Source organism: Podarcis filfolensis (genome assembly GCF_964270895.1).
Source record: "Podarcis filfolensis genome assembly, chromosome: 2".
Lineage (NCBI taxonomy): Eukaryota > Metazoa > Chordata > Lepidosauria > Squamata > Lacertidae > Podarcis > Podarcis filfolensis.
The window spans coordinates 124,797,197-124,822,218 of NC_139605.1; the positions used below are offsets into that span (position 1 = coordinate 124,797,197).

At 43.6% G+C, this 25,022-nt stretch overlaps 1 protein-coding gene across 5 annotated transcripts in view; it reads left to right on the plus strand.

Moving 5' to 3' along the window:
- SLC27A1 (solute carrier family 27 member 1) overlaps positions 1-25,022 on the plus strand; it is a 42,006-nt gene that overhangs the window by 3,986 nt on the left and 12,998 nt on the right. For all 5 annotated transcript variants that reach the window (XM_083599860.1, XM_083599861.1, XM_083599863.1 and 2 more), the window contains exons 2-9: positions 3,573-3,740; positions 11,217-11,611; positions 13,010-13,171; positions 15,141-15,210; positions 16,038-16,129; positions 16,273-16,382; positions 18,768-18,977; positions 21,500-21,626. In XM_083599860.1, coding sequence (XP_083455986.1) covers positions 3,574-3,740; positions 11,217-11,611; positions 13,010-13,171; positions 15,141-15,210; positions 16,038-16,129; positions 16,273-16,382; positions 18,768-18,977; positions 21,500-21,626 — 1,333 coding nt within the window. In that variant the 5' untranslated portion in view covers position 3,573. The remainder of the gene's footprint in view (positions 1-3,572; positions 3,741-11,216; positions 11,612-13,009; positions 13,172-15,140; positions 15,211-16,037; positions 16,130-16,272; positions 16,383-18,767; positions 18,978-21,499; positions 21,627-25,022) is intronic.

The following is a 25,022-nucleotide window of genomic DNA, read 5'->3' on the forward strand; positions in this document are numbered from 1 at the left end:
GCTTACCAGGAGGGTGGGGCAGGGCAGAGGTGAGGTGAGGTCAGTGCTTATGGGTGCAATGACAAGAGTGCAAGATTGGCCCTGCCCGTGCATTCCTGCAGCCCTTTCCTTGTTCCTGCCTGACCCTGTCCTTGTAAGCTGCAGTGGCGCTCCACAGCAGTGTTTCACCACCCCACCTTTCAAGACTAGAAACATCTTTTTAAAAATGTACAGTGGAAGCTAAGGTTTAAGGGATGGTATTCCGTGTCCAAGTTATCAGTACAGTGGTACCTCAGGATGCGAACGGGATCTGTTCCGGAGCCCCGTTCGCATCCTGAACAGAACGTAAGATGCGGCGGCATGTCTGCGCGTGCATGGGTCGTGTTTTGCCGCTTCCGCGCATGCGCGTGATGTCATTTTGAGCATTTGCACATGCGCGAGTGGTGAAACCCGGAAGTAACGTGCTCCATTACTTCCGGGTTGCCGCGGAGCGCAACCCGAAAGCACTCAACCTGAAGCACATTCAACCCGAGGTATGACTGTATCTTGGGGCAGAAGTTTCTGGCCCTACTTAGCAGAATGAGCAGAAGGACCTTGAAACAGCAGGAGTAGCTTTATCACTTTTTGAAGTAAACAAAGCACATAATACACACTACCATCTAAAAAGGCTGGACATGATATTGGAAGACAGTCAAGTCCAGAGTCTAAAATTACCCAACTACCCTTCTGTTTGAACTAAAGTACACCCTGATTGTTATATAAGCAGCGATGAAAATTCATCAGGTAAATTTTGCACTTGCCTATCGGCCACCTGCAATCAAGTGAAGATGCCTGGGCACCAGGAGGGTGCCTGACATCTCCACCATCTGGAGGTGCATGCCTGGGAATCCTTGGGTCTTGACTGTTTTCACACACTAGCAACATGTCCTGTAGAATTGTATTAGTTCTTCTGCACAATCAAAATGAATTTCAGGAACCAGGAAAAGGTGGTCCCAGCATATGGCTGGTGGGCGTGAATCAGTTTGCTTCCCCATTGCTTGGATTGCTCTGCCAAATTAAAATCAGTCTAAACAGTAGAAAATATCAAAATACCCACCAATCTCAATGAACATGTGTTTGTGAGCTGTAATCATGCTCTCACCATAGACACTGATGATATCAGAGCCCATGGCAGAGGCAATCCTTCAAGTACGCAGGAGCTGAAATCTGGTTAGGGCTTTAAATGTCAAACAGATGCTTTGATCAGAGTTGGATTTGTTAGAAGATCCAGTCTCTGTCTTTGAAATTCTCTATATGGCATTAGTCATCCTCTCTGTAAGTAGTGCTGCTATTTCATCTACCCTAAAATGCTAGGGAGTTGCATTTTATTTTGAAGCTGAAATGGGATGAATGATTGATGTTGTTTTTTGAAGCCAGATTTTTATTATTATTATTATTATTATTGCTATTTAGTTAATGTAAGATTGTTTTAAAAGAAAAGAAAAAAAGTGAAATCTGAATTTAATAGAAACAGGCTAAAACAAGGACTACAACTGTTATCTTTTTAAACTGAATCCATGACTGTATCAAACACAGGATCCTAGTATAAAACACATTGAGGAAGCTGTACTTAAAGAAGGAACCCTAGGAAGATTATATTTTCAGGTACAGATTATAAATGTGCACAACTGACACGCAGTATATTTATTATTAGGTTGAAAATTGTAACTAACGACAAGCAAGTAAGTGTCCTCACAGGCCTTGGGATCTAGCTCCTGACTTTAGGAGATACAATCTTTTATCTTCTCTAAATAATGTTCCTTGCCTATCATGGTGACTTTGTTTTTACTTTTTATGTCATTTAACTAGGTAAATAATGCAGTTTTCTTGGTGCATAAGCAGCATTTGCACCCTGCACCCTGACAGACTGTTGCTAACTATGTTATGATGGGATTGTATTTGAGTCTAGTCAAAGGAGTGTGTGTTGCAAGACAGTGTGCAAGACAGAAAATCAGCTAAATGAAAGTGTTGGAGTGTGCAGCTTTGTAGCAAAAACAACACTGATTCTCCTTTGTTCCCTTTTGCCACTCCTGTCTTTGTACCCTTCTAGCATGCCGTTCCCTACTTCTGGAACAAGTTGCTCCTTTCTATTCGCCAAGTAACTTACTTGCTCATCCTGTTTCAAATCCTTCATTAAGCTTTCATTCACTCGTTCATAAAATGTGTTCTTTCTCCAAGCTTGAAGACTCAGGACTAAAAATGGATTTAAGTATATTCAGTGTGAAAGTTCTCACCTTGGCTACCTTAGCCTTCACCAAGTAAAAAAATGAAATGAGTATTTGTAACTTTTTGGAATGATACTCAGGCTTGTGCTTCAGTTAACGGACAGCCTTTCTGTTCATTACTTGCATCAGAACATAGTGTGTGGATGGCATTGTTAAATACCCATTTGTTGATCTTGGCGTTCACAAGAGAAGAAGGCAATCTCCCTTGTCTTCAAGGTTTCTCAGTCAAGCCCAGCACCTTGAATTGTACCTAGGAAACATTATAGTCTTTTGAGAGGTGCTACATACGGGATCAGAGAAAGTTTCCAGGCAGTGTTCAGTGGCAATCTAAAAAAAAAAAATGGTTTGATATACTCATAATTGAATATAATGCATAATTTTACATACTTTTAATCTTTTTCTTGCTAGGTCTTATTTCCTTACATGTCAGCATTTAAAGTTTCTGACCGATTTTTTTTTAGATTGATTTCATGATATAGCATAGCCAATTTTCATAGTTTTAAATACCCCAAAACTGAAAACAAGTCTGCACTTTTGCAAAAACAACAACAACCCTGTAATCACCAATATTATTTTAGATTTTAAGATGAACTTTGTTTCATTATTTTTTTCTTTTACAGCTATGGATTGTAGGAAAGTTGTACCCAGCAGCCATTCCCCCCCCCCACGATGTCCCAAAAACGTAAGGTTTTGTTACAAGACATAAGAGAACCATAAATTTTATTCTTTGTTGAGAAAGAGCATGACTTTGCAATAATTTTCGCCATCAAAAACTTTTGATTGCATCGTGCCCTAACGCTGAAAATTTAGGTTTCCTAAACCTGGTTTTTCCACCAGAAAAGCTACATTTATACATTTTTTAAAGGCATTTATAAGATCTTTTGAGTGCTGGTATATTTTTTCCTGAAATCCTCATCATGTTATTGATCTCTGTGTAAAAATTCAAAGAGATCTGATCATTGGTTATGGAGAAAAACAATAAAATGCACACAAGGCCGAGGATCTCAAGAGGGACAGAAACACAGATTTCACGAAATTTTGAAGTGCTATAAAATTAAAACCGTTTGAGATGGGGGGGAATTAAGGGGGTTTCTTTCAACCATAAGGGAAGGGTGTACACCAAGTTTCATCAAAATCCGAGAAAGTGGGTGGCATGACCATGTTGAACCGACGTGGAATGACCCCCGGCTAATCCTGGTTTAAGGAGCCATTTGGCGTCTAGCTTATATATCTTGAGTTTCTAACACTGCTCAACTGCATACTTAATAAAATGTTGATGCAAAACAAATGAACTTAGTGGTTAACACTGCAGCCTATCTCTTTCTCTAGAATGCGTATGATTGGCGTTTGCACTGCCTCACTTGGTTCTCTTGGCCTGATGCGTTTTTTTGGCTTGGCCTGGTCATGGAGTATTGCAGTTGCTCTGGGGATTTACATTGGCACTGGTGGCTGGACATTTCTCCGGATCATCTTTAAAACAGCCTTGAGAGATCTCCTGTAAGTACAACTTCCTCTTGCATCGTAATGTGCTCGTTTGTTGTTTACATCAATCAGGGGTGGCCAACTTGTGGCACAGATCTGGCCCCTCATGCCGTGAGAAATGGCTCACCAGCCCTCTGATCAGGAAATTAAACAAAAGTGCACATAGAGGGTTTTTCTTTCTGATCTTTGCACTGAGCACCATAGAACAAAGATTGGAGCCTGATCTTTAAGAGTATAAAACACAACATTTCCAGACACTCTCATCCCAGCACTGGGGTGGTGAGGGTTGGCAATGCTGCGTGTGCACATGAGTGTGGAGAATGAGAGAAAAGGATGAGTGTACTTTGTGGTTACATGTCTGGTGAAAAAACTGTGTGTTGTGAATGTGCTTGTGTAGCGAGTGCATGTGTGCTGCCTGTGTTGTGTTGTGCTGGATGCAGTCACAGGAAGCTCTGCACAGGGCATTAGATTAGCTGTGTTGCTGAGCCAAAAACCATGTTGAGTTCCATGCTGCCTTGTCTTTTCCTCTCTCTCCCTTTTGGTATCAGCAGTGACACACGATGTTGGAGAGGTGGAAGAGCAATGCAGCCTCAGCCATGCTAGCTACTACTGGCTGTATTTGTAGTGAGCCTGTACGCACACATATCCTTTGTCCATGCCCAATGCTGCTTGGACAGGTGGCTGACGCTCAGTGTGGCCCTCAGGCTGAAAAGGGTTTGCCACTTGTGCCATAAATAATAAAGGTGTTCTCACACCCGATAGACCTGTATATGGCTCAGTGTGCTAAGGACTTTAGTGGAAGTGGAACTTGTGCTAAATTGGATTTATTGCTGCTGATAAATCCAAAGATGATCAAGGTACAACATTCTAAATCTTCTGTTTATTCAGTCTTGTGTACTGTACTTATGAGGAAAGCGACCCAAGGTTAGTTTATCTGGGGACAAAGCTACGTTGAACGGGTCACCCACATGAATGGAAATACTCTTACTGTGAAATGAAACAGTGTGTGAAGCATTTGCTAGATTGCTTCAGAAGCAAAGTACCATACCATTCGTATACAGTGTTACCTCGGGTTAAGAACTTGGTTTGTTCCGGAGGTCTGTTCTTAACCTGAAACTGTTCTTAACCTGAAGCACCACTTTAGCTAATGGGGTCTCCTGCTGCTGCCGCGCGATTTCTGTTCTCATCCTGAAGCAAAGTTCTTAACCCGAGGTACTATTTCTGGGTTATTGGAGTCTGTAACCTGAAGCGTATGTAACCCGAGGTACCACTGTACATCTGAAAGAGACAGCTCTCACTTCCTAAGACTCTAAGCTGTTGATATGGAAATAAACAGTTAAAAGCAGATAAAATATTATTGATAAAATTCCATTCCTCAGCTGTTGTAACTGGGTGGTTAGAGGTAGATTTGGGGCTGAACTAAACATTGTGAAAATCATTTTTCTGATTCCATTTTGAAAGGAAATGCTCCACAGGAGGCTGCGACCTTGAAGGGAGAACTAATTTGTGGTGGGTAGCAGGTGGGAGAGAAGGTTGCTTAAAGTTTTGTTACCTATTTGTCTGCTCAAAACCATAAATGGTGTTAATGTGAAGAATTCTGAAACTACACATAATGAGAAATGTTGAGAAATTCTACTCACCCATGAAGCTTGGGGCCCGGTCATCGGCGTAGCCAGGATCTTTGTTGGGGCGCAGGACTTTTGAAAGGGGGGCAGAGCCAATGTGATTGATCAGTAAGTTAAGTATTTATATTGCTTTACTTGATCTGGGGAGGGGGGCAGCTCCCCCTTGGCTACATCCATGGGCCAGGTACTAATTCTTGGTCCAATGTACATCATGCTATTGTTGTGATAATAAAAGGAGATAAATCTCATTTGTATGCTTCAGAATCCAAATTAGATAAATTAAAAGTTTGAAAGGGGAAATAATTTTAAAGCCAAATTCAAATTCCTACTTGGAAATAACTTACACCTAGAAATTAACATGAATTCTGTGTGGAGTTTATGTGTATATATGGGTTTATTGATCTTTGTTTTATTATTATTCAAAATATTTTCAATCTGCTCGCCACTGCAGGGTGGGGTACTATAATATAAATGAAAAACCACCAATGCAACCATATAAAAGAACAAATACAGTTGTACCTCGGGTTAAGAACTTAATTCGTTCTGGAGGTCAGTTCTTAACCTGAAACTGTTCTTAACCTGAGGTACCACTTTGGCTACTGGGGCCTCCTGCTGCTGCCGCGCCACTGCTGTGCGATTTCTGTTCTCATCCTGAAGTAAAGTTCTTAACCCGAGGTACTATTTCTGGGTTAGCGGAGTCTGTAACCTGAAGCGTCTGTAACCCGAGGTACCACTGTACAAAAGAATCACAAGAGTGGCAGAAACAAGAAGAATCATGTAAACAACCATAGATGAGCTTCCTTGGTTGAAGATATAAACTGTGTGTTAGATCCATACTGCTCTCCTGTGTGCCTTGCTCTGTAATTGAAATTGACATCTATTTTCTTCAAGATTATATATCCTTGAGATTCCTGTGTTGTCAATGGATTTAGGGCTGCTGCATTCTCAAAGATTGCTTCACTTCTTACAGGGGTTTTCAGTGTCCTCTGGATCTCTGCTTCCTCTCATTGCATGGCAAGTGAGAAATAACAGGAGAGAATAAAGCCCCCTTAAGAATGTGGAAAGTGCAGCTAAAGCTTGCAAAGACTCTTCTGTTTCTTTCCTGGCAGAGCTGAGGGCAGGGTCATTGTGACAGGCAAGCCTCGTTTGGTGAAATGCCAACAGCCTATTACTAAACCAGTCTCTCTTCTCCCCAGTCCCTCAAGGCTCCTGCTTCACTCAGGAGGGATGTGTAGGATTTTTTTTTTAATGCTATTGATTTGTATTGGCGGTCTAATCCTCTGGGCAGTCTTCCTTAGATCAACAGCAAATGACATTTTGGGTACAGAATGTGTTTAGTGCAGCCCTGTTAGTCATGTCTTGATGCTGTGGCACTTTTTATTAACTTCCTGATGAGTCTAAAAGGAATTCCTACTTCAAAATTGATCATAATTGTCCATTGCAGTGGTACCTTGGTTCTCAAACGGCTTAGTTGTTGAACAAATCGGCTCCCAAAGACCGCAAACCCGGAAGTAAGTGTTCCAGTTTGCGAACGTTTTTTGGATACTGGATGTCCGATGCAGCTTCCTCTTGAGTGCAGGAAGCTCCTGCAGCCAATTGGAAGCCGCACCTTAGTTTTCAGACTATTTCGGGAGTCGAACAGACTCCTGAAGCGGATTAAGTTCGAGAACCAAGGTACCACTGTACAATGGAAGATGTTTTAAATTATCCAAAAAACCAGAAAGATCAGTTACCCACACCAAAAAGTTGCTTTCAGTGTCTGGTATAGACTAAAAGTCAGGATAGCAGATAATTAACACAGCAGTCCTGAGTACAATTATGAAGCAGTGAGCTTCATTGAATTTGGAGGGGTTACCTTCTGATTAAGCATGCATTGTGCAGCAGTCTTAAAATACAATCCTATTCATACTTACTTTTAAACTCTGTTGGTTTACTCCTAAGCAAATATCCCTAAGGTTGTGCTGCTAGTGGTGGTGTTCATCTTTTATCCAATTTTTGTCAATATAATTCTTAATGTCTCATAACCTTGACTGGATGGGGTGTATGCAATATAATTTGCTTTGAGTCATCTTTAAGAGCCCTTCTACAAACGAGTTAATTTTGCTTGCTCCTTGTTGCTTTCAGACACAAATTGAACCTGAAAATACAGCATTTAAATTGCAAAGTGTTCCTCCTTTCTTCACTCCCTTTTGTTCCCTTTCTGATTCACCTTGCCCATTCATCAAAATGGGCACAAACTACAGGAAAACTTTCTGTAATAAAGTAAATGAAAATTAGTAGTGATTTTTTTCTGTGAAATGCTGTAGTTCCAGCATATGTTACAATTTTTAATCAAATGTTTTGAATACAGCACTTGATTTTTAAAATGAAGTATTGGGGTCTGTTTGGGTGCTCTACCATGTCCACTGCAAGGAGACATTTTTACTTTAGTTGCACTAGTTGACTGACATGTTTTAATACATTATGAAGCTGTTTTATACTCTAACTTGTTGCAGCTCCCTGATTTCTTGGGCAGAGGTAATGCTTTTGATCAAGGAATTGAACCTGCACCTTCTGAGTGCACATCGTGTATTCTGCTGGCTGGGGTGTATCCCGTCTCCATGCTTGGTTGGGAATGAAGGGCATTCTGTAAATGATTTCCTCTGTTGTATATTATTTCATATATACTATTTACGAATTGGGACAAAGCCACAGAAGGGAGGGTTTGGTGCCAAGTGGACCTTGTTAAAAGATGCTGGAAGTGTTGTCAGGCTGTAATACTAAGACCAACAGCATCTACAGTCCCCCTTCCACCTAATGCACCAATGGAGGCTTGCAATGACATGCACAACTTAATTCTGTGCATGGCAGCTGCACGTTGCAGGCCAGAAACCAATGGGTACCTTGTTTCAAGGGGCTACTATGAGCCTAATTCTTGTGCCCTAAGATTATAAGAGAATCTAATGAAAAATTTGCAAGTGTTAAAATCTCAGTTTTCAAGCTTTCAGATGCAGAGAAGTTTTTTTTTAAATATACAGGCCCAGTGTTTAGGGGTTGGAATTTTGTGCTCTTTTGCTTCTTTTATAGCCTCTTGCCCTATTCCTATCTCCCCTCCTCTTCTGCCACTTGTTTAGTCATTTTCCTCTTTCTGTCACAGCACATGTCTAAAGACATTCCAGACTGCAAATCTGAAAACATTAGACTCGGAATGAAGTGGCAGTTTCATGCAAAATACGAACATTTGTATGCAGTTTCTTTTTCACAGGATTGTAGCCAGTGTTAGTTCTACTCAAAGTGGATCCATTGAAATTAATGAACAGGACCAACTTAAGCCTACTCTAGGTGGATACAACCCATGTTTCCCCCCCCTGAAACCCCCCCCCCCCCGGTTCTATATGTAAACAACTCTAAGATGTAGGCATAGAGAAGCGAAGGACTGGCCTGACCATGGAGTAATGTGTGGATTTACGAATGACTGTTCTATCCTGTTCTGTCCTGACGTCACATATGACATTGTGAGGAGCCAGGGGGCAGAGCCAAATGCCCTCTGAAAATGGAGGAGGCCCAGCCCCCTCAAAAATACATTCAGGGGGCCAAAACTGTCTCGGCCCCTATGGTTTTATCTCCATCCTTGGTTCTGCAGAGAGCTATATGGACCGAGAGATCTAGGGAATCATACATGTCTGCTTGTATATATTCTGCACTAATCTGATGGGTGAGAAATTCCCGTGTCAATTAGGAGTTTAGTTTCCTTTGGATGAGAGAGAACCAGACACTTAGTGTCCTTTTGTAACCACTTGCTTCATTTACACATATACAAGCAGACCATGATAGAGGCAGGAACATTCCTAGAAGCAGACAGCACAGCTGAAATAGGAACTGTTTCAGCCAGATCCAAGGCTTGGCTCTTGTTAATTTTAACGCCAACTACAGTTCACCTAGAAGCCAGCTCCCAGGGACCGAGGACTCTTTAGCCCTCCCTAAAATATTTAAGGCAGCCAGGCCCACCCAAAGTTGATGGGCATTGCCATTCAAATGGTGTGGGTGCACTGCGTCTTGTGATCAAATATATGGGGCAGGGCATACTTGGCCCCCCTCCCCAATGTTTTATGCAAGTTGACACTCCTGACAGCTCAAAATATTTTTTTTTCAAATTCAAAACTACATATTGGCTCCAAATGCTCTCTGTTCCTTCCCATTAGCTGGAGATTGTTACCTTCTGAACTCTTATGGTGTATAACCATTCGAAGGTATAAAAAACATTCCCAGCTATCACAGAACTAGAAGTCTTTTGTTTTAAACCCCTAACCTCCAAATGCAACACTTCATTAAAACAATTCACAGTAAGATAACCAAACTTGAAACAATTTATCTGGAAGATGTTGTTGTAGAATTTTTTTCCTGAGTTTCCCAAATCTCCCACGTAACACTTGGCATTAAATAGGCAGGGTGGGATACCATAGACCATTGCTTCTTAGTACTCCAAAATGTGAGTTAAACAGGAAGCAGCAAAGAGGCAGCTATACATTATCTCACAGTGAATGAAAAAACAAACAAAGCAACTTTATTTGTATGTACTTGTGTAAGAAATACTTAACATTCAGTATGTCTTTTTGGTTTGTAGAGTGCCCCTCCTCAACTTTGGCTAGAACCAGATTTTAATTTCAATACAGGGACGTCCAACTCCCAAGAGACTGCGATCTACTCCCAGAATAAAAAACTGGCAGTGATCTACCCATGGGGGGGGGGGGGGAGAGACCCAAAGTTGGTGAGCTTTTTTTAGGCGGGAAACCAAAATCTCTTCTGTTTTTGTGGGGGGGGGGGCATGCCATAAATCACTAACCAAACAATAAACCGGCCAGCAAAAACTCCGTCTTCTGTTTTTGCAATTGTGCGCAAATGAAGGACAGAGAGAGGGGGCGGGGCTGGATGTTCTTTTTCCCCCGCGGAGGAAATTGAGCCGGCGATCGACTGCTATCAACTGGAGATCGACCTGTCGATTGCGGTCAACCATTTGGGCATCCCTGCAATAGACAAATGCCTTTCTGCATTGACAACAGACTCTGTTTCATGCAGAGAATTTTGAACCATTGGTGCTTATAAGCTAAGATACCAGGAGCTATAATATCTAAGGGTTCAGCCTTTGAAAATCTTGAGTGTTGGGAATTGTTAATTGAGGGTAGATTGTGGCACAAGTTCCTAGTACAGTAGTTTAAATTGTTGCTTCCTTTGAAGCATCAAGTGCCAGTAGCTGTCAAGACATAAATATACTTGGTTAGATGAACTGAGGATATTTATGTCTGTATGCTGCAGCTGAAGGCAGAACAAGTCCAGAACGTGATATTGGACATAAAAGTCAGCTTCCTCAAAAATACTGGCTTTTTAAAAACAAAAACAAATTTCTAGCCCTTATGACTGGAGATGTGATTGAAGATGCGTGGATGACACTTGATGAAATCTCAAGAAGCCAGAGAGGTGTGTGACTACACTGGTTGGGAAAGTTTGTATGCTCTGACTAGCTCTTCGCCTCTCCCTCTCCACAGGCCTATTAAAGTCTAAAATGTGCAAAATAGTGAAAACAAACTTGTATTATTAAGTTCTCAAAGTAAGGAGGGTGAATGCATACTTAGCTGGGTGTAGAATTTAGATTGCTTAGATGCAGAAATGTTATTTATTTATTTATTTTGTATGAAGTAATTTCGGCATGGAATTGACTGTGGGTCAGGCACAATATAAGTAGCTCCTTAAATGAAGTTAATATCAGTGAAGTCTGTATCTTGAAGAATGAGTATCTGGACAAGACGATACTCTGGTATATTGCTGCCTTTCCCTCTGAGCAGGGAGCATTGTGTTAAGTGCTATTGTAACTAGATTTTCCTTGTTGCAGGGGGCTGTCGGTGCTCATACAGGTTAAATATAAATTGTACTGGCACCGGAAAGCCAAGAGCAATGTCCCCAAGATATTCCAGGATGTGGTCCGCCGACATCCAGAAAAAGTGGCCTTTATCTATGAAGCTACTGATGAGAAATGGACTTTCCGGCACCTGGATGAATATTCTAATGCTGTGGCCAACTTCTTCTACCAGCAAGGCTTTCGAGTTGGTGATGTCATTGCCATCTTTATGGAGAGTCGACCTGAGTTTGTAGGCTTCTGGCTAGGGATGGCCAAAGTGGGCATCGAGGCAGCCCTCATCAACTTCAACTTGCGTCTTGATTCTCTGACTTACTGTGTGAAAACATCAGGGGCAAAAGCCATCATCTTTGGCGGAGAGCTGTCAACAGGTGGGATTCCATTTGGTTTGCTGCTCCTTAAGCACTTCTTGTTTTACTCAGAGGAACTACACTTTTGTTTTGTGAGGAGGGAGAGAAGATTGATTTCTCTGGAGGAAATACTTGAAAGCTGCTCACTTCCTCCGGTGTCCAACTGAAGATCTTCAATTGCACAGTGGTAATTTGGCTCTTAGTAATATTTGCCAAGGTTGAATTGGTTGATCTGTTACGGAATGGGTCATGTCAAGGCAGTGCTAACATGTCCATCATTTCCTTGGTGCCAGAAGTGGGAGCAGGTTTCTCTTGCTCTCTCCTCTGTGTGTACTGTGCAGAAGCCAGTGTGGTCTGGAAGTAGAGGCAGAACGGTAGATTGGTGTCAAGGGGCTTCTCAGACCCTAATCCTCCACTTCATACCCATCACCCACCTGGCCCCCAAAATGGACATTTAGCTTCAGTCTTCTGCTAGGAGGAGCACAACTATATTCATTAATATTTTAATTATGTTGACATTTTCTATGCACCATTCATTAAAACACACAGGGCAGTGTACAACCAGAACAGTACATATATAGAAACACTATTAGAATAAAATGGCTTATATAAAGGATACCTCAAAAACTTTCCACACAAGCCTGTTTAGGTTTTAAGATCCTCACCAGAAGAATCCCTACTGTTGTCCCTACATCATATGAGGCAATATGCCTGTAAAAAGGCATTTTTGGTTGTGGTTCCTTGTCTTTGGATTTCACCCCTCAGGGAATCTCACCTAGTCCCATCTCTGATATCTTTCCAATCTTTTTACAGGTTGTTTAGTTTGACTGATGCATTTATTGGGCTCTTAAAATGCTCTTCTGTTGTATTGTATCAATCTTTATTGATGCTATATTGTTTATGAATGCTGCAAATTGTTTTGGGAGGTTTTACACTTTAAAAGCTGCAGAAAGTAGCAATTTTAAAAGACCCCCCCATCAGCATTAGTAGAAAGATCTCTAGTGCAAATGGCAGGATACAAATACTTTAGTATATCTTCTGTATATCTGCAGCAGGTGGGTTTGTGTGCCTGTGGCCTTTGTTGCAGGGAGTAGGTGTGTGTGTGTGTGTGTGTGTGTGTGTGTGTGTGTGTGTGTACCATTCCTAGATAATGGTAGCAAGAACATGCTAGGTGTGGTTCCAAGGAATTGCTGTTGGGAAGGCAAGCCTGCATCTTTTCTTGCATGCAATTAGCATAATTTGAATATCATTATTGTAAGCATGGCATGAAAATTTACATTTGGGTTTATTGTTCTTTTGACATAAACAGAATTCCCACAAGCTGTAGTTTGGCATCTTCTCAAAATTAGATTCTGAAAACTCTTTGCCCTTGGGTACCTACTGTTTTGAGCTTCTTGTAAGGCTGACTATGTTTTGCAGCAATATCTGAAGTGAATGGGACATTGGGGAAAAATATGGTCAAGTTCTGCTCTGGAGACTTCAAAACTGAATTGGTTCCTCCAGGCACCAAACACCTGGACCCTCTTCTGGCTAAGGCATCAACATCTCCTACAGCTCAGGTTCCAGCCAAAGGATTAGATGGTATGTTTCCATACAACCACACGCCTTTCCCTAATGAATCAGGTTATCCTGCATAGTCCAGCAGGAGCGTCTGACAGACACTGATTCACGGGACCTTTCATCATGTTACTAGATGTCTCAGCCAGCACCTGTCCTAGTTTCAGGAAGGCATGGAAATTGAAAGCTTATAACCTCAGGGCTGTTTGCTGGGTCAAAAGAGCATAACTGCATCTTGCAAACTGGGCTGTGGGCCACCACAGGTCACTTTTACTGGCACAGAAGCCCTTCTGCTTATTGTTCTGTTCTGTTTTTTTCAGAACAGCTGTCTCGGAGACAAGTAGTTTGCCAAGGTAGATGATAATGATGATGATGATGATAATTTATTATTTATACCCTGCCCATCTGGCTGAGTTTCCCCAGCCACTTGGGGCGGCTCCCAGTCGAGTGTTAAAAACAGTACAGCATCAGACATTAAAAACTTCCCTAAAGAGGGCTGCCTTCAGTTGTCTTTTAAAAGTAAAATAGTTGTTTATTGCTTTGACATATGCTGGGAGGGCGTTCCACAGGGCATGCGCCACTACCGAGAAGGCCCTCTGCCTGGTTCCCTGTAACCTTACTTCTTGCAATGAGGGAACCGCCAGAAGGCCCTCGGCGCTGGATCTCAGTGTCTGGGCTGAACGATGGGGGTGGAGATGCTCCTTCAGGAATACAGGACCGAGGCCGTTTAGGGCTTTAAAGGTCAGCACCAACACTTTGAATTGTGCTCGGAAACGTACTGGGAGCCAATGAAGATCTCTCAGGACCGGTGTTATGTGGTCCAGGCAGCCACTCCCAGTCACCAGTCTAGCTGCCGCATTCTGGATTAATTGCAGTTTCCGGGTCACCTTCAAAGGTAGCCCCACGTAAAGCACATTGCAGTAGTCCAAGGAGATAACTAGAGCATGCACCACTCTGGCGAGACAGTCCGCGGGCAGGAAGGGTCTCAGCCTGCGTACCAGGTGGAGCTGGTAGACAGCTGCCCTGGGCACAGAATTAACCTGCGCCTCCATGGGCAGCTGTGAGTTCAAAACGACTCCCAGGCTGCGCACCTGGTCCATCAGGGGCACAGTTACCCCATTCAGGACCAGGGAGTCCCACACACCTGCCCGCCCCCCTATCCCCCCAAAACAGAACTTCTGTCTTGTCAGGATTCAACCTCATTCTGTTAGCCGCCATCCATCCTCCAGCCACCTCCAGGCACTCACACAGGATATTCACTGCCTTCACTGGTTCTGATTTAAAAGAGAGGTAGAGCTGGGTGTCATCTGCATACTGAAAAACACCCAGCCCAAACCCCCTGATGATCTCTCCCAGCGGCTTCATATAGATATTAAAAAGCATGGGGGAGGGGACGGAACCCTGAGGCACCCCTCAAGTGAGAGCCCAGGGGTCTGAACATTCATCCCCCAACACCACTTTCTGGACACGGCCCAGGAGAAAGGAGCGGAACCAATGTATAACAGTGCCCCCAGCTCCCAGCCCCTCTAGACGGTCCAGAAGGATGTTATGGTTGATGGTGTCAAAGGCTGCTGAGAGATCCAGCAGAACTAGGAAACAGCTCTCACCTTTGTCCCTAACCCACCGGAGATCATCCCTTGGTGAGGCCTGAATCCCGATTGGAAGGGATCCAAATGGTCTGCATCCTCCAGGCATGCTTGGAGTTGTTCAGCAACCACCCGCTCAATCACCTTGCCCAGGAATGGTAGATTTGAGACTGGGCAATAGTTGGCCATACTGGCCAGGTCTAAAGATGTTTTTTTAAGAAGCGGTTTAATGACCGCCTCTTTCAGCAGGTCTGGGAAGGCTGCCTCGCAGAGGGAAGCATTCACCACACCGTAGTGCCCATCACCCAGCCCTTCCTGGCTCACTTTTATTAGCCAGGATGGGCAAGGATCAAGGAGACAAAAGCTGAATGTCTCACTCATGCTCCACTTCTGTATTTTCTTCCTAGATCGGCTGTTCTACATCTACACCTCTGGCACAACTGGAATGCCCAAGGCTGCCATTGTGGTGCATAGCAGGTGAGGAGCATCAACGTGACTGTGAACTTAGTCTGCCAATGTTCAGTATAGTTTTTAATTTGTGATTATTATTTTTTAATATGTACACAAATATCCAAGAAGCACTACTGGACAGTAGGTTGCCAGACACTTGTCTTTACAGCTGTCTTCTTGGAAGAAGGCATAACATTTCCTTCCTGTCTTTGAATAATTGAGAGGAGGCAGCAGGAGCAATGAAATGCAGCTTGTGCAGCTTTCTGATATTGTTGGGCCCATTGCACCAGATGTGTGTTGCATCTCCTCCCCACTTCCCATTGTATACATAGTCACCCTTAGGATAGTGACTCTGTGCCTAATCACATATACAAATGTAGGAAGCTATGTTATATCAAGCCAGGCCATTGGTTTGATTATGGACTGCAGTTCCTTCACAGAGAAAAAGTAAGAAACGCTGAGGGCCAGGTGGAAATGAATTCCATAATAATATAAAACACTGAGAGTGTTATCTATGGAAACAGGGCTACCTGAGAGAATTTGATTTCTCCTCTTGTAGTGTGTGGGTATGGGGGGGGCTATTTTGGATCTTATGGATAGAAATCATGCAGGAGCCTTCATCATGGGGTTAGTACCTTCTGCAACTTTTTCCTTAGATGTACCTGTGAACAAGAAATAGGATCCTGAAAATAGTCTCCTTTGTTACATTGCCTGCATGTTCTTGTGTTGTTGCTTTAGAAAGTCTGCTTATGTGAGCTGAAATTGTCCTTTTTATCAAATACTTACTTTCTTCTTGCTACTGCTAGATAGTATTAAGTGACCTAAATTCATACATGCTTTTTGTTTCCTTGCAGATATTACCGAATAGCAGCTTTTGGTTATTATGCCTACAGAATGACCCCCAATGACATAATCTATAACTGTCTACCACTGTATCACTCAGCAGGTAGGCCATAGTTCCTGCTGCTTGCTTTAGTTATGGAGGCTTGCTCTGGCATTGCTGGGGGCACTCTGTTGTTTAAAGATGATGCTGTCCTCCAGGTTCATGGCAAACCCGCCATGCTGACAACCTTTCTCTCTTTCTCTTAGGGAATATCATGGGTGCTGGCCAGTGTGTGATCCATGGCCTGACTGTAGTGATTAGGAAGAAATTTTCTGCCAGTCGCTTCTGGGATGACTGTGTGAAATACAAGTGCACAGTAAGGAGAGCCCCAAACTCTGCTTGTAGGCACCAGAGTTTGTAGGAGGTGGGAGCAAATGCATTTGTGGGGAGGGTCTGCTTGGAAAGAAAACTCCAGCTCAAAAAGATCAAGAAGACCCTTTAACAGGAATGAAATCAGAAATTACCTTGAGGTAAATGGGGTACTCCAAATGATATGTGTGCACTAGTTCCTTGCAAATCCCTGTTTCAGCTGGATTTATAAGATCCCAAAGCTGTTTCAGTCACTGAAGGGCAATTGGTATTGACACATTAAACATTGTGGATGTTCCTGTGATCCAGAGTACTTGGGTTCTCCTGAGCAGAAATAATTAGGAAGGGTTCTCATCCAAATATTGTGATCTGTACCCACCCTAAACCTTTGCAGGTGCCTGTTGGATAGCTAAAGCTAGTTTTTCTTGACAAGAGACGCCCATGGACAGGCAGGGGTCATTCAAACCCTGGTGGTTTGTGGGTGCTAAAGTGAATTAGTTACACACCCAAGTCATGATGAGGCTGTGGTGGAAAGTCCAACTATCATCCTTCCTGCATCTCAGTGGATTATGTCCTGTGGTTCAGAACTCTCTGTCTCACTCTACCACTCCTAATGGCACTTGGGGATCTGCTACCTGAGGCAGCCACTTCACTTTGCCTCATGAATAGCCACCTCTGAATAGAGATGGACAGTCTCTTGTCCCTTTATTGGAGGTGTGGCAATGAATTAAGTCAAATACATAGCTGCTGGCCCTTGTCTTCCAGAACTGCATTTGACGCCAGTGCCTGGCTAGCAGCTTCATGTGCTTCTTGCTTTCAGAATTTCCTTGCAAAGGAAGATTCCAGCAGGGAATCCCTTGACCGTTTGCCCTCCCATTCCAGATACAGTGGTACCTCCAGTTGCTGACGGGATCCATTCCAGATGTCCGGCCGGATCCTGAGGTTTTTGCAACCGGAGAGACTGCTTCCGCGCATGCACGCTCGGCAAAAACCCGGAAATATACTTCTGGGTTTGCCGCTTACGTATCCCGAAGTTTACGTAACCGGAAGGATACGTAAGCGGAGGTACGACTGTGTAGCTATATTGGGTAACACGGAGAGGCTTACATAGTGAGAAAGCTAATCCCAGTTCTAACACTCTTGCTGCTGCCAGTGTCTTGTGTGACACTCATCAAGGAAAGTGCTGGATTGATTTTTCCTCTCCCCTGTTGCATTGATCAAGAACTGATTCTTTAAGCTGACCTCATCCCCTAGCATTTCCTTGTAGTGCTAGGCTTCACTTATTCTTTGAAGTGCTGTGCATATTTATTGATTTATAAAAAGTATTTGTAGACTGCCCCACCGTATAGAATTCCAAGGTCACCACCAGGCATAACACTGGACCGGGTGAAATGTCTGACTTCCTTGTAGTACTGTGTCAGAATTGTGTCTGAGCAATAGGTAACTTTTGTGGCTATTTCCAAGACAATCTTGCATTATATGGTTGCATTACTATGGATTTGGTTTGAATGTGCCCTTGCATGTGAACATGTAGCAACACTTATGCTTCCTCCTCTGATTCTCTTAGTTTTACTGTAGGCCAAGTGGTTAGAATAACTTTACTAAATCTTACTAGTCGATCGCATTTTCATTAATAGATTTTATATTCATATGAATTAAAATATTGCTCTGAAGACAAAAGCATTCCTTCATCTTATGATACATGGACGTATTGCAGCAGGACCTGTCTCAGAAGAGTCATTTGTTCATGTGTGAGAGAAGAAGGGGAATGCCTTGTATTCTTAGAAAGAGCAGCAGCTCATGGTTTGTAAATGCCATGGCACCTTTCTAAATAATAAAAATAGAATAAAATACAGGGTCAAAATAAGTAAAAACAACAACAGCAAAACAATACTCCCACAGATACTAATCAGCAAAAAGCCTGGTTGAAGAAGAGTGTTTTTCCTGGCACTTAAAAATATATAATGAAGGGGCCAGGCAAACCTCCCTGGGGAGAGTATTTCACAAATGGGGAGCCACTTCATCGGAGACCTGTTCTTGTGTTGCCACCTCTGGACCTCTCGTAGAGGAGGCGCATGAAGAGGGCCTCAGATGATGAACACAGAGTCTGGGGTGGTTTATATGAAAGCTAATCAATTAAAGCTTTCAGTCATTCAACCATGCAGTATTTTCTGGACGAATGGACTCGTAATACATTCCCCCCCCCATACTTAAAGTAGTAAAAATATTTTTTATATACAGAAAAAACTTATGCCCATTTTCTCCTGAAAATAATCAGAAAAACAGATATCCTTCCTCCGTCTCTTCAAAAGTTCTGGAAATGTTGCATTTTGACCTAATTTTCTAAAGGGTTTAGTAATCTTTCAAATCTAGTCTGTCTTGTTCTTCTTAGATTATCCAGTATATTGGGGAGATCTGCAGGTATCTGCTGAACCAACCGGTGCGGGAGGCAGAGAAACACCACCAAGTGCGACTGGCAATAGGAAATGGTTTGAGGCCTACCATATGGGAAGACTTCACCCAACGCTTCCAAATTAAACAGATTGGGGAATTTTATGGGGCTACAGAGTGTAACTGTAGCATTGCTAATTTGGATGGAAAGGTATGTTAAAGGGCTGCCATGGCAATATATATTTGGGAGGCGTCTGTAATTTATTCTTTATTTTGAAATAGTTTTAGGCTGCTTTTTTGGGCTATTCCTGACCAGACTGGCTTACAGTCATAAAACAACAACAAAGAAATGGTAATATAATATTGGGGGGGGGACCAATCTCCTCAAAAGAATAACTAGGTCAGGATAACATAATTCTATGTAGCCACAGTCTAATTAAAGTGACTCCTAGAAAGCCATTTGAAAGAGAGATTTTCAAGGCCTTCTGAGATCCCTGCAGGAAGCAGACTCAGTGAGGCATATATGTGTGATATATATTGGTTTGTGTTAATCAGCCTGAACAACAATTCTTACTCATGCAGGATGGGAGTGGGCAACATGGCCTGATGTCAAGTGGGGGTCGGGGTGGAGTGCCTGGAGGGAGAGAAGGAAGCTGTGAATAGAAAAATGGAGGGCGGGGAACGCAAGATGGAGGAAGTGGTGGAAGGAGGGGCAGGGAAGGCATGTGATTAATTCAGATCTCTGGCAAGTGTAATCCATCCCTCTCCTTCCATCCATCCCTCTCCCTCTCCATTGGGAGGAAAGGAAGGAGGAGGGGAAGAGAGGGGGAGGGCCTCCCCTGGCCTCGGCCTCAGGCACTGACAGCATGTGGTCCCTGACAATGACCCTCAAGGGAAGGTGGCCCTTGACAGAAAAAAGATCCTGCCCCCTTACGTTGGGGCTGGATAGTGCCTAGCCCACTTGTGGCATAGGCTCACAGAGCCTAATCTCTGCAGACCCTTCCATGTGCAAGCTCCATTTCTGAAGAGTGTTAATTGGAAGCAACTCTCTTCCCCACCCAATACACAAACAGCTGCAACTTTTTATGTAGCTCCAACCATCTGCCAGAAGAAATGCAGCCCCATTTTAGCACAGGGCTACATGCAAAGTCATATCAAGTTGCTGTGAACCATGCAGCAAGATGAATATGCAGTGGTTTAAGTAACCCAAGAAGTGACTGGATTAGTGGGGAAATCCCTTCACACAGCAGGTCATTGCTAGATGTGACAGCAGTTTGTAGACTGACGTCAGAAAGGACAATTTTACTGATATGCTCTGCTTACCACTGTCAGGACTGGTCGTTGTCCTCTTCAGATCACCACACAAATGCTTCTTGTTCTTTTATAACTTTTTATTGTGTATTAACAAACAAACTTTTAAATGCTCCTTATCTTTAACTATTCTTCCTCAGAGTCACTTATTTCAGATACCTTCTGAGCTCTGCTTCTTGGTGACCAACCACTCTCAAAATGGCGAAGGTGCCCTTTCCTTCGCTTTCCCGCTCTTTTTCCTACCCTCCTGGCTAGAGCTGGCTTGTATCTCCCCTCCTCCGAATCTGAGCTAGAACTGAACCCAGGCTTTTCCTGGGAACAGCCGGTCCCTCCCTGTTGTTCCTCTTGCTCTCTTCTATTAGATTCACTGCTCTCCTCCCCCCCTTGGGGAAAACATTCTCCCTCTGGGAAACTGGAAACTTCTAACTCTAACTCTTCCCTGACAACCACCAGGTCCAGATTAACAACTTCACTCTATTAAATCCTCATTGATGTACACTATTACCAGTTTTCAGTTTTCATTTATAGATTGTGGGTGGCGCTGTGGTCTAAACCACTGAGCCTCTTGGGCTTGTTGATCAGAATCCCCGCAACGGGGTGAGCGCCCGTTGCTCGGTCTCAGGTCCTGCCAACCTAGCAGTTCAAAAGCACGCCAAAAAGTGCAAGTAGATAAATAGGTAAACGGCGCTTCCATGCACTGCTCTGGTTTCACCAGAAGCGGCTTAGTCATGCTGGCCAAATGACCCGGAAAAACTGTCTGTGGACAAATGTCAGCTCCCTCTGCCAGTAAAGCGAGATGAGCGCCGCAACCCCAGAGTTGTCTGCGACTGGACTTAACTGTCAGGGGTCCTTGACCTTGACCTTTTTAATGTCGCGGTGCATCCCAATTTCCTAAGAGGACTGTTCCTCCTTGGGGTTCCTGCCAGCCTAGAACAGGAACCTTAGACTGTTCTATGGAGGGGGCTGGGTGAAGTAGAAGCTTCAGGACTGGGGGAAGGACATTTTGTGAGGCACTAAGGATATTGCTTGAACCTGAACATTTTATTACCGTATGTAAAGTGTGTATTATAGCAGTGGAGGTCCTGGAAAGGGGAAAAGGGAAAGAGACAATTTTCTTCCTGAAACATTCCTGTATAAGGCAAGGAGACTATCAATTTAAAAGCAAACAAACCGGTGGGACATATCTCTCTCTTCCCCACATCCCTAGCAATACCACACTCCAGGATACTTGCTATAGTATAGGGGGGTTGAGCAGGTCCTCCTCCCCTGTTTCCTTTTGTTTGTTTCTGTTCTCCTCAGCTGATCGTTCTTCAGGGATCTGTATACACTGGAAGCTCTCTGGCTGTTCCTTGCTGGTTAATCATGGCAAATGACTCAGGGTAGCCTCCATCGTCTTTTAAACTTTTCTTTATCTTTTGTCAGGTTGGTGCCTGTGGCTTCAACAGCCGGATTTTGCCAAATGTGTATCCTATTCGCTTGGTAAAAGTAAATGAGGATACCATGGAATTGATAAGGAAAGAGAATGGACTATGCATCACCTGCCGCCCAGGTAAATGTCACTGTGATTGCCATATGATATTGCTGTGTGTTAGGAGCATCCCTAGCCATCTTCTGACCTGAATGGTGTTACCTCCCAGGGCTGATTGTGGGGAGGATCGTGGACAGACACTTCTAGGGCAGAGTTGTTCTTTGCTTCACCAGGGAGAGCAAGATGGCCAGAAGCAGAGTAGACATCAAGTGTCAGGTGAAGGAGTCCATGGTCTTGTGAAGGGCTTCACTGCTGCTAATCTAAACATGCTTGTAAGACACACTGAATACCTAAAAGGTGGAAGGGTGGGATATAAATTAGTTGAATAAATAAATATGCAGAGCAAGGGAAGGGAGGGAGGAGCATAGAACCCTGGAACAGAGCAATGGGCTGAAAAGTTAACTGGTGGTAATTGGAAGGGGAAGAAGAAGTTGAAGAGAAACGTAGGAGGATGAAGAGAGAGAAAGAAGAGGGTAGATAAAAAGATAGCCATACAAGAAAGGTAAGCACAGACACACAGTGGGGTAGCGGAACCTGGGACTCTCCAGAAGTTGCTGGCCTACAGCTTTAATCATCCCTAGCCATGCTAGGTGGGGATGATGGGAGTTGGAGTGCAACAACATCTGGAGGGCCATAGCTTAGCTACTCCTGATATAAAGCAGCAGAGTTGATAGATTCAAATGAATCTTTTAGGACAAGGATTGGCAGCCATCCCAAAAAGTGACAGCCAACTGATGATTGTTTCCATGTACATAACCAACGGTGGTTTGAGGCTGAATTATTTATGGGTGTACTTCTGTTTGTTGTAATTGGTTAACTGGTCTTAATTTATACTGTGAAATATTGATCTGGTTTGGGTGATCAGTTTGTGGCTTAATAAGCCATGATATGCACAAGCTCTGTACACCTGATGCAACTCCTTTGCAGCTAATTTGTTCTTCCCAGGTTGCTGAACAAATCAAGAAGACAGGGTGAACCGCAGCTCCCTGTTTCATCTGAACTGGCAAAATATGGTCACTAGCTTCCAGAAAGCCAGAATCTGGAAGTCAACTAGCTTCAGATCCTGTTTGGAAGCTCTTACATTTGGGTCCCTGGCACTTGTATATATCCCGGCTTCTTAAGTGACAATTAAAAAAAATAAATCTTTATTAATTTCCCACATAGACATATATACATAAATAACAAATCATACAAAGCAAAAGTGTCAGTTACAGATAGGTAGCCATGTTGGTCTGCCATAGTCAAAACAAAACAAAAAATTTTTTCCTTCCAGTAGCACCTTAAAGACCAACTAAGTTAGTTCTAGGTATGAGCTTTCGTGTGCATGCACACTTCTTCAGATACACTGAAACAGAGGTTGCCAGATCCTTCTATATAGTGAGAAGGTGGGGAGGGGTATTACTCAGAAGGGTGGTGGGAATGGGTGATTGGCAGATAGCTGTGATGAGCCTGTTGACGACTCTTAACGACTGCAGTAGGTCTTACAGGAAAAAGCAAGGGATGAGAAGGTGAAAAATGGCTGTGTCATGTATAATGCGATAAGAATCCAATGTCTTTGTTCAGACCAGGTCTCTCCATGGTTTTAAGTTTGGTAATGAGTTGCAATTCAGCAGCTTCTCTTTCCAGTCTATTTCTGAAATTCCTTTGTAGTAAAACAGCTACTTTGAGATCTTGTATAGAATGTCCTGGGAGATTGAAGTGTTCTCCTACTGGTTTCTCTGTCTTGTGATTCTTGATGTCCGATTTATGTCCGTTTATTCTTTGGCGTAAGGTTTGGCCTGTTTGTCCAATATAGAGAGCTGAGGGACACTGTTGGCATTTGATGGCATATACAATGTTAGACGATGAGCAATTAAATAGTCCCGAGATGGTATGTGTGATGTTGTTGGGGCCAGTAATGGTGTTGTCCGGGTGTATGTGGCAGCAAAGTTGGCATCTGGGTTTATTGCAGGCTCTGGTGCCAGTGTCCGTGTTACGTCTGGTTGTAGTATTATTGTGGGTTAGGAGTTGTTTAAGATTGGGTGGCTGTCTGTAGGCAATGAAAGGTCTTCCTCCCAGAGCTTGAGAAAGAGAACTGTCATTGTCCAGGAGAGGTTGTAGATCTCTGATGATGCGTTGTACTGTTTTAACTTGGGAGCTGTATGTGATGACTAGAGGTGTTCTGTTATTTTCTTTTTTGGGTCTGTCTTGCAGCAAGTTCTCTCTGGGTATCAGTCTGGCTCTGTTGATCTGTTGTCTAACTTCATCTGCTGGGTATTTTAGTTCTAAAAAGGTTTGCTGTAGATCTCTTAGGTGAGAGTCTCTGTCTGTAGAATTGGAACAGATACGGCTGTAACGTAGTGCCTGGCTATATACAATGGACTGTTTGGTATGTTTGGGATGGTAGCTAGAGGCATGTAGATATGTTTGTCGGTCAGTTGGTTTACGGTATAAGGTGGTGTCTATGTGCCCATCCTGTATTTTTATAGTAGTGTCCAAAAAATGTATTTCTTGCATAGATTGATTCATTGTTAGGTTGATTGTGGGGTGAAAATCATTGAATTTCTGGTGGAAGGTGTCCAGGGTCTGTTGACCATGTGTCCAGATGATAAAAATATCGTCAGTGTATCGCAGGTACAAGAGAGGTTTGAGTGGGTAGGAGTTTAGGAAACGTTCTAAATCTGCCATGAAGATGTTGGCATACTGTGGGGCCATGCGGGTGCCCATTGCTGTGACGCTGATCTGAAGGAACAGGTCATCACCGAATTTGAAGCAAAAGTGTGTGAGTGTCTGGAGGCGGTTGGAGGATGGATGGCGGCTAATGGATTGAGGTTGAATCCTGACAAGACAGAAGTACTGTTTTTGGGGGACAGGGGGCGGGTGGGTGTGTGGGACTCCCTGGTCCTGAATGGGGTAACTGTGCCCCTGAATGACCAGGTGCGCAGTCTGGGAGTCATTTTGAACTCACAGCTGTCCATGGAGGCGCAGGTTAATTCTGTGTCCAGGGCGGCTGTCTACCAGCTCCATCTGGTATGCAGGATGAGACCCTCCCTGCCCGCAGACTGTCTCGCAAAAGTGGTGCATGCTCTAGTTATCTCCTGCTTGGACTACTGCAATGCGCCCTATGTGGGGCTACCTTTGAAGGTGACTCGGAAACTGCAATTAATCCAGAATGCGGCAGCTAGACTGGTGACTGGAAGTGGCCGCCGTGACCATGTAACATTGGTCCTGAGAGATCTTCATTGGCTCCCAGTACGTTTCCGAGCACAATTCAAAGTGTTGGTGCTGACCTTTAAAGCCCTAAACGGCCTCGGTCCAGTATACCTGAAGGAGCGTCTCCACTCCCATCGTTCTGCCCGGACACTGAGGTCCAGCGCCGAGGGCCTTCTAGCGGTTCCCTCATTGCGAGAAGTAAGGTTACAGGGAACCAGGCAGAGG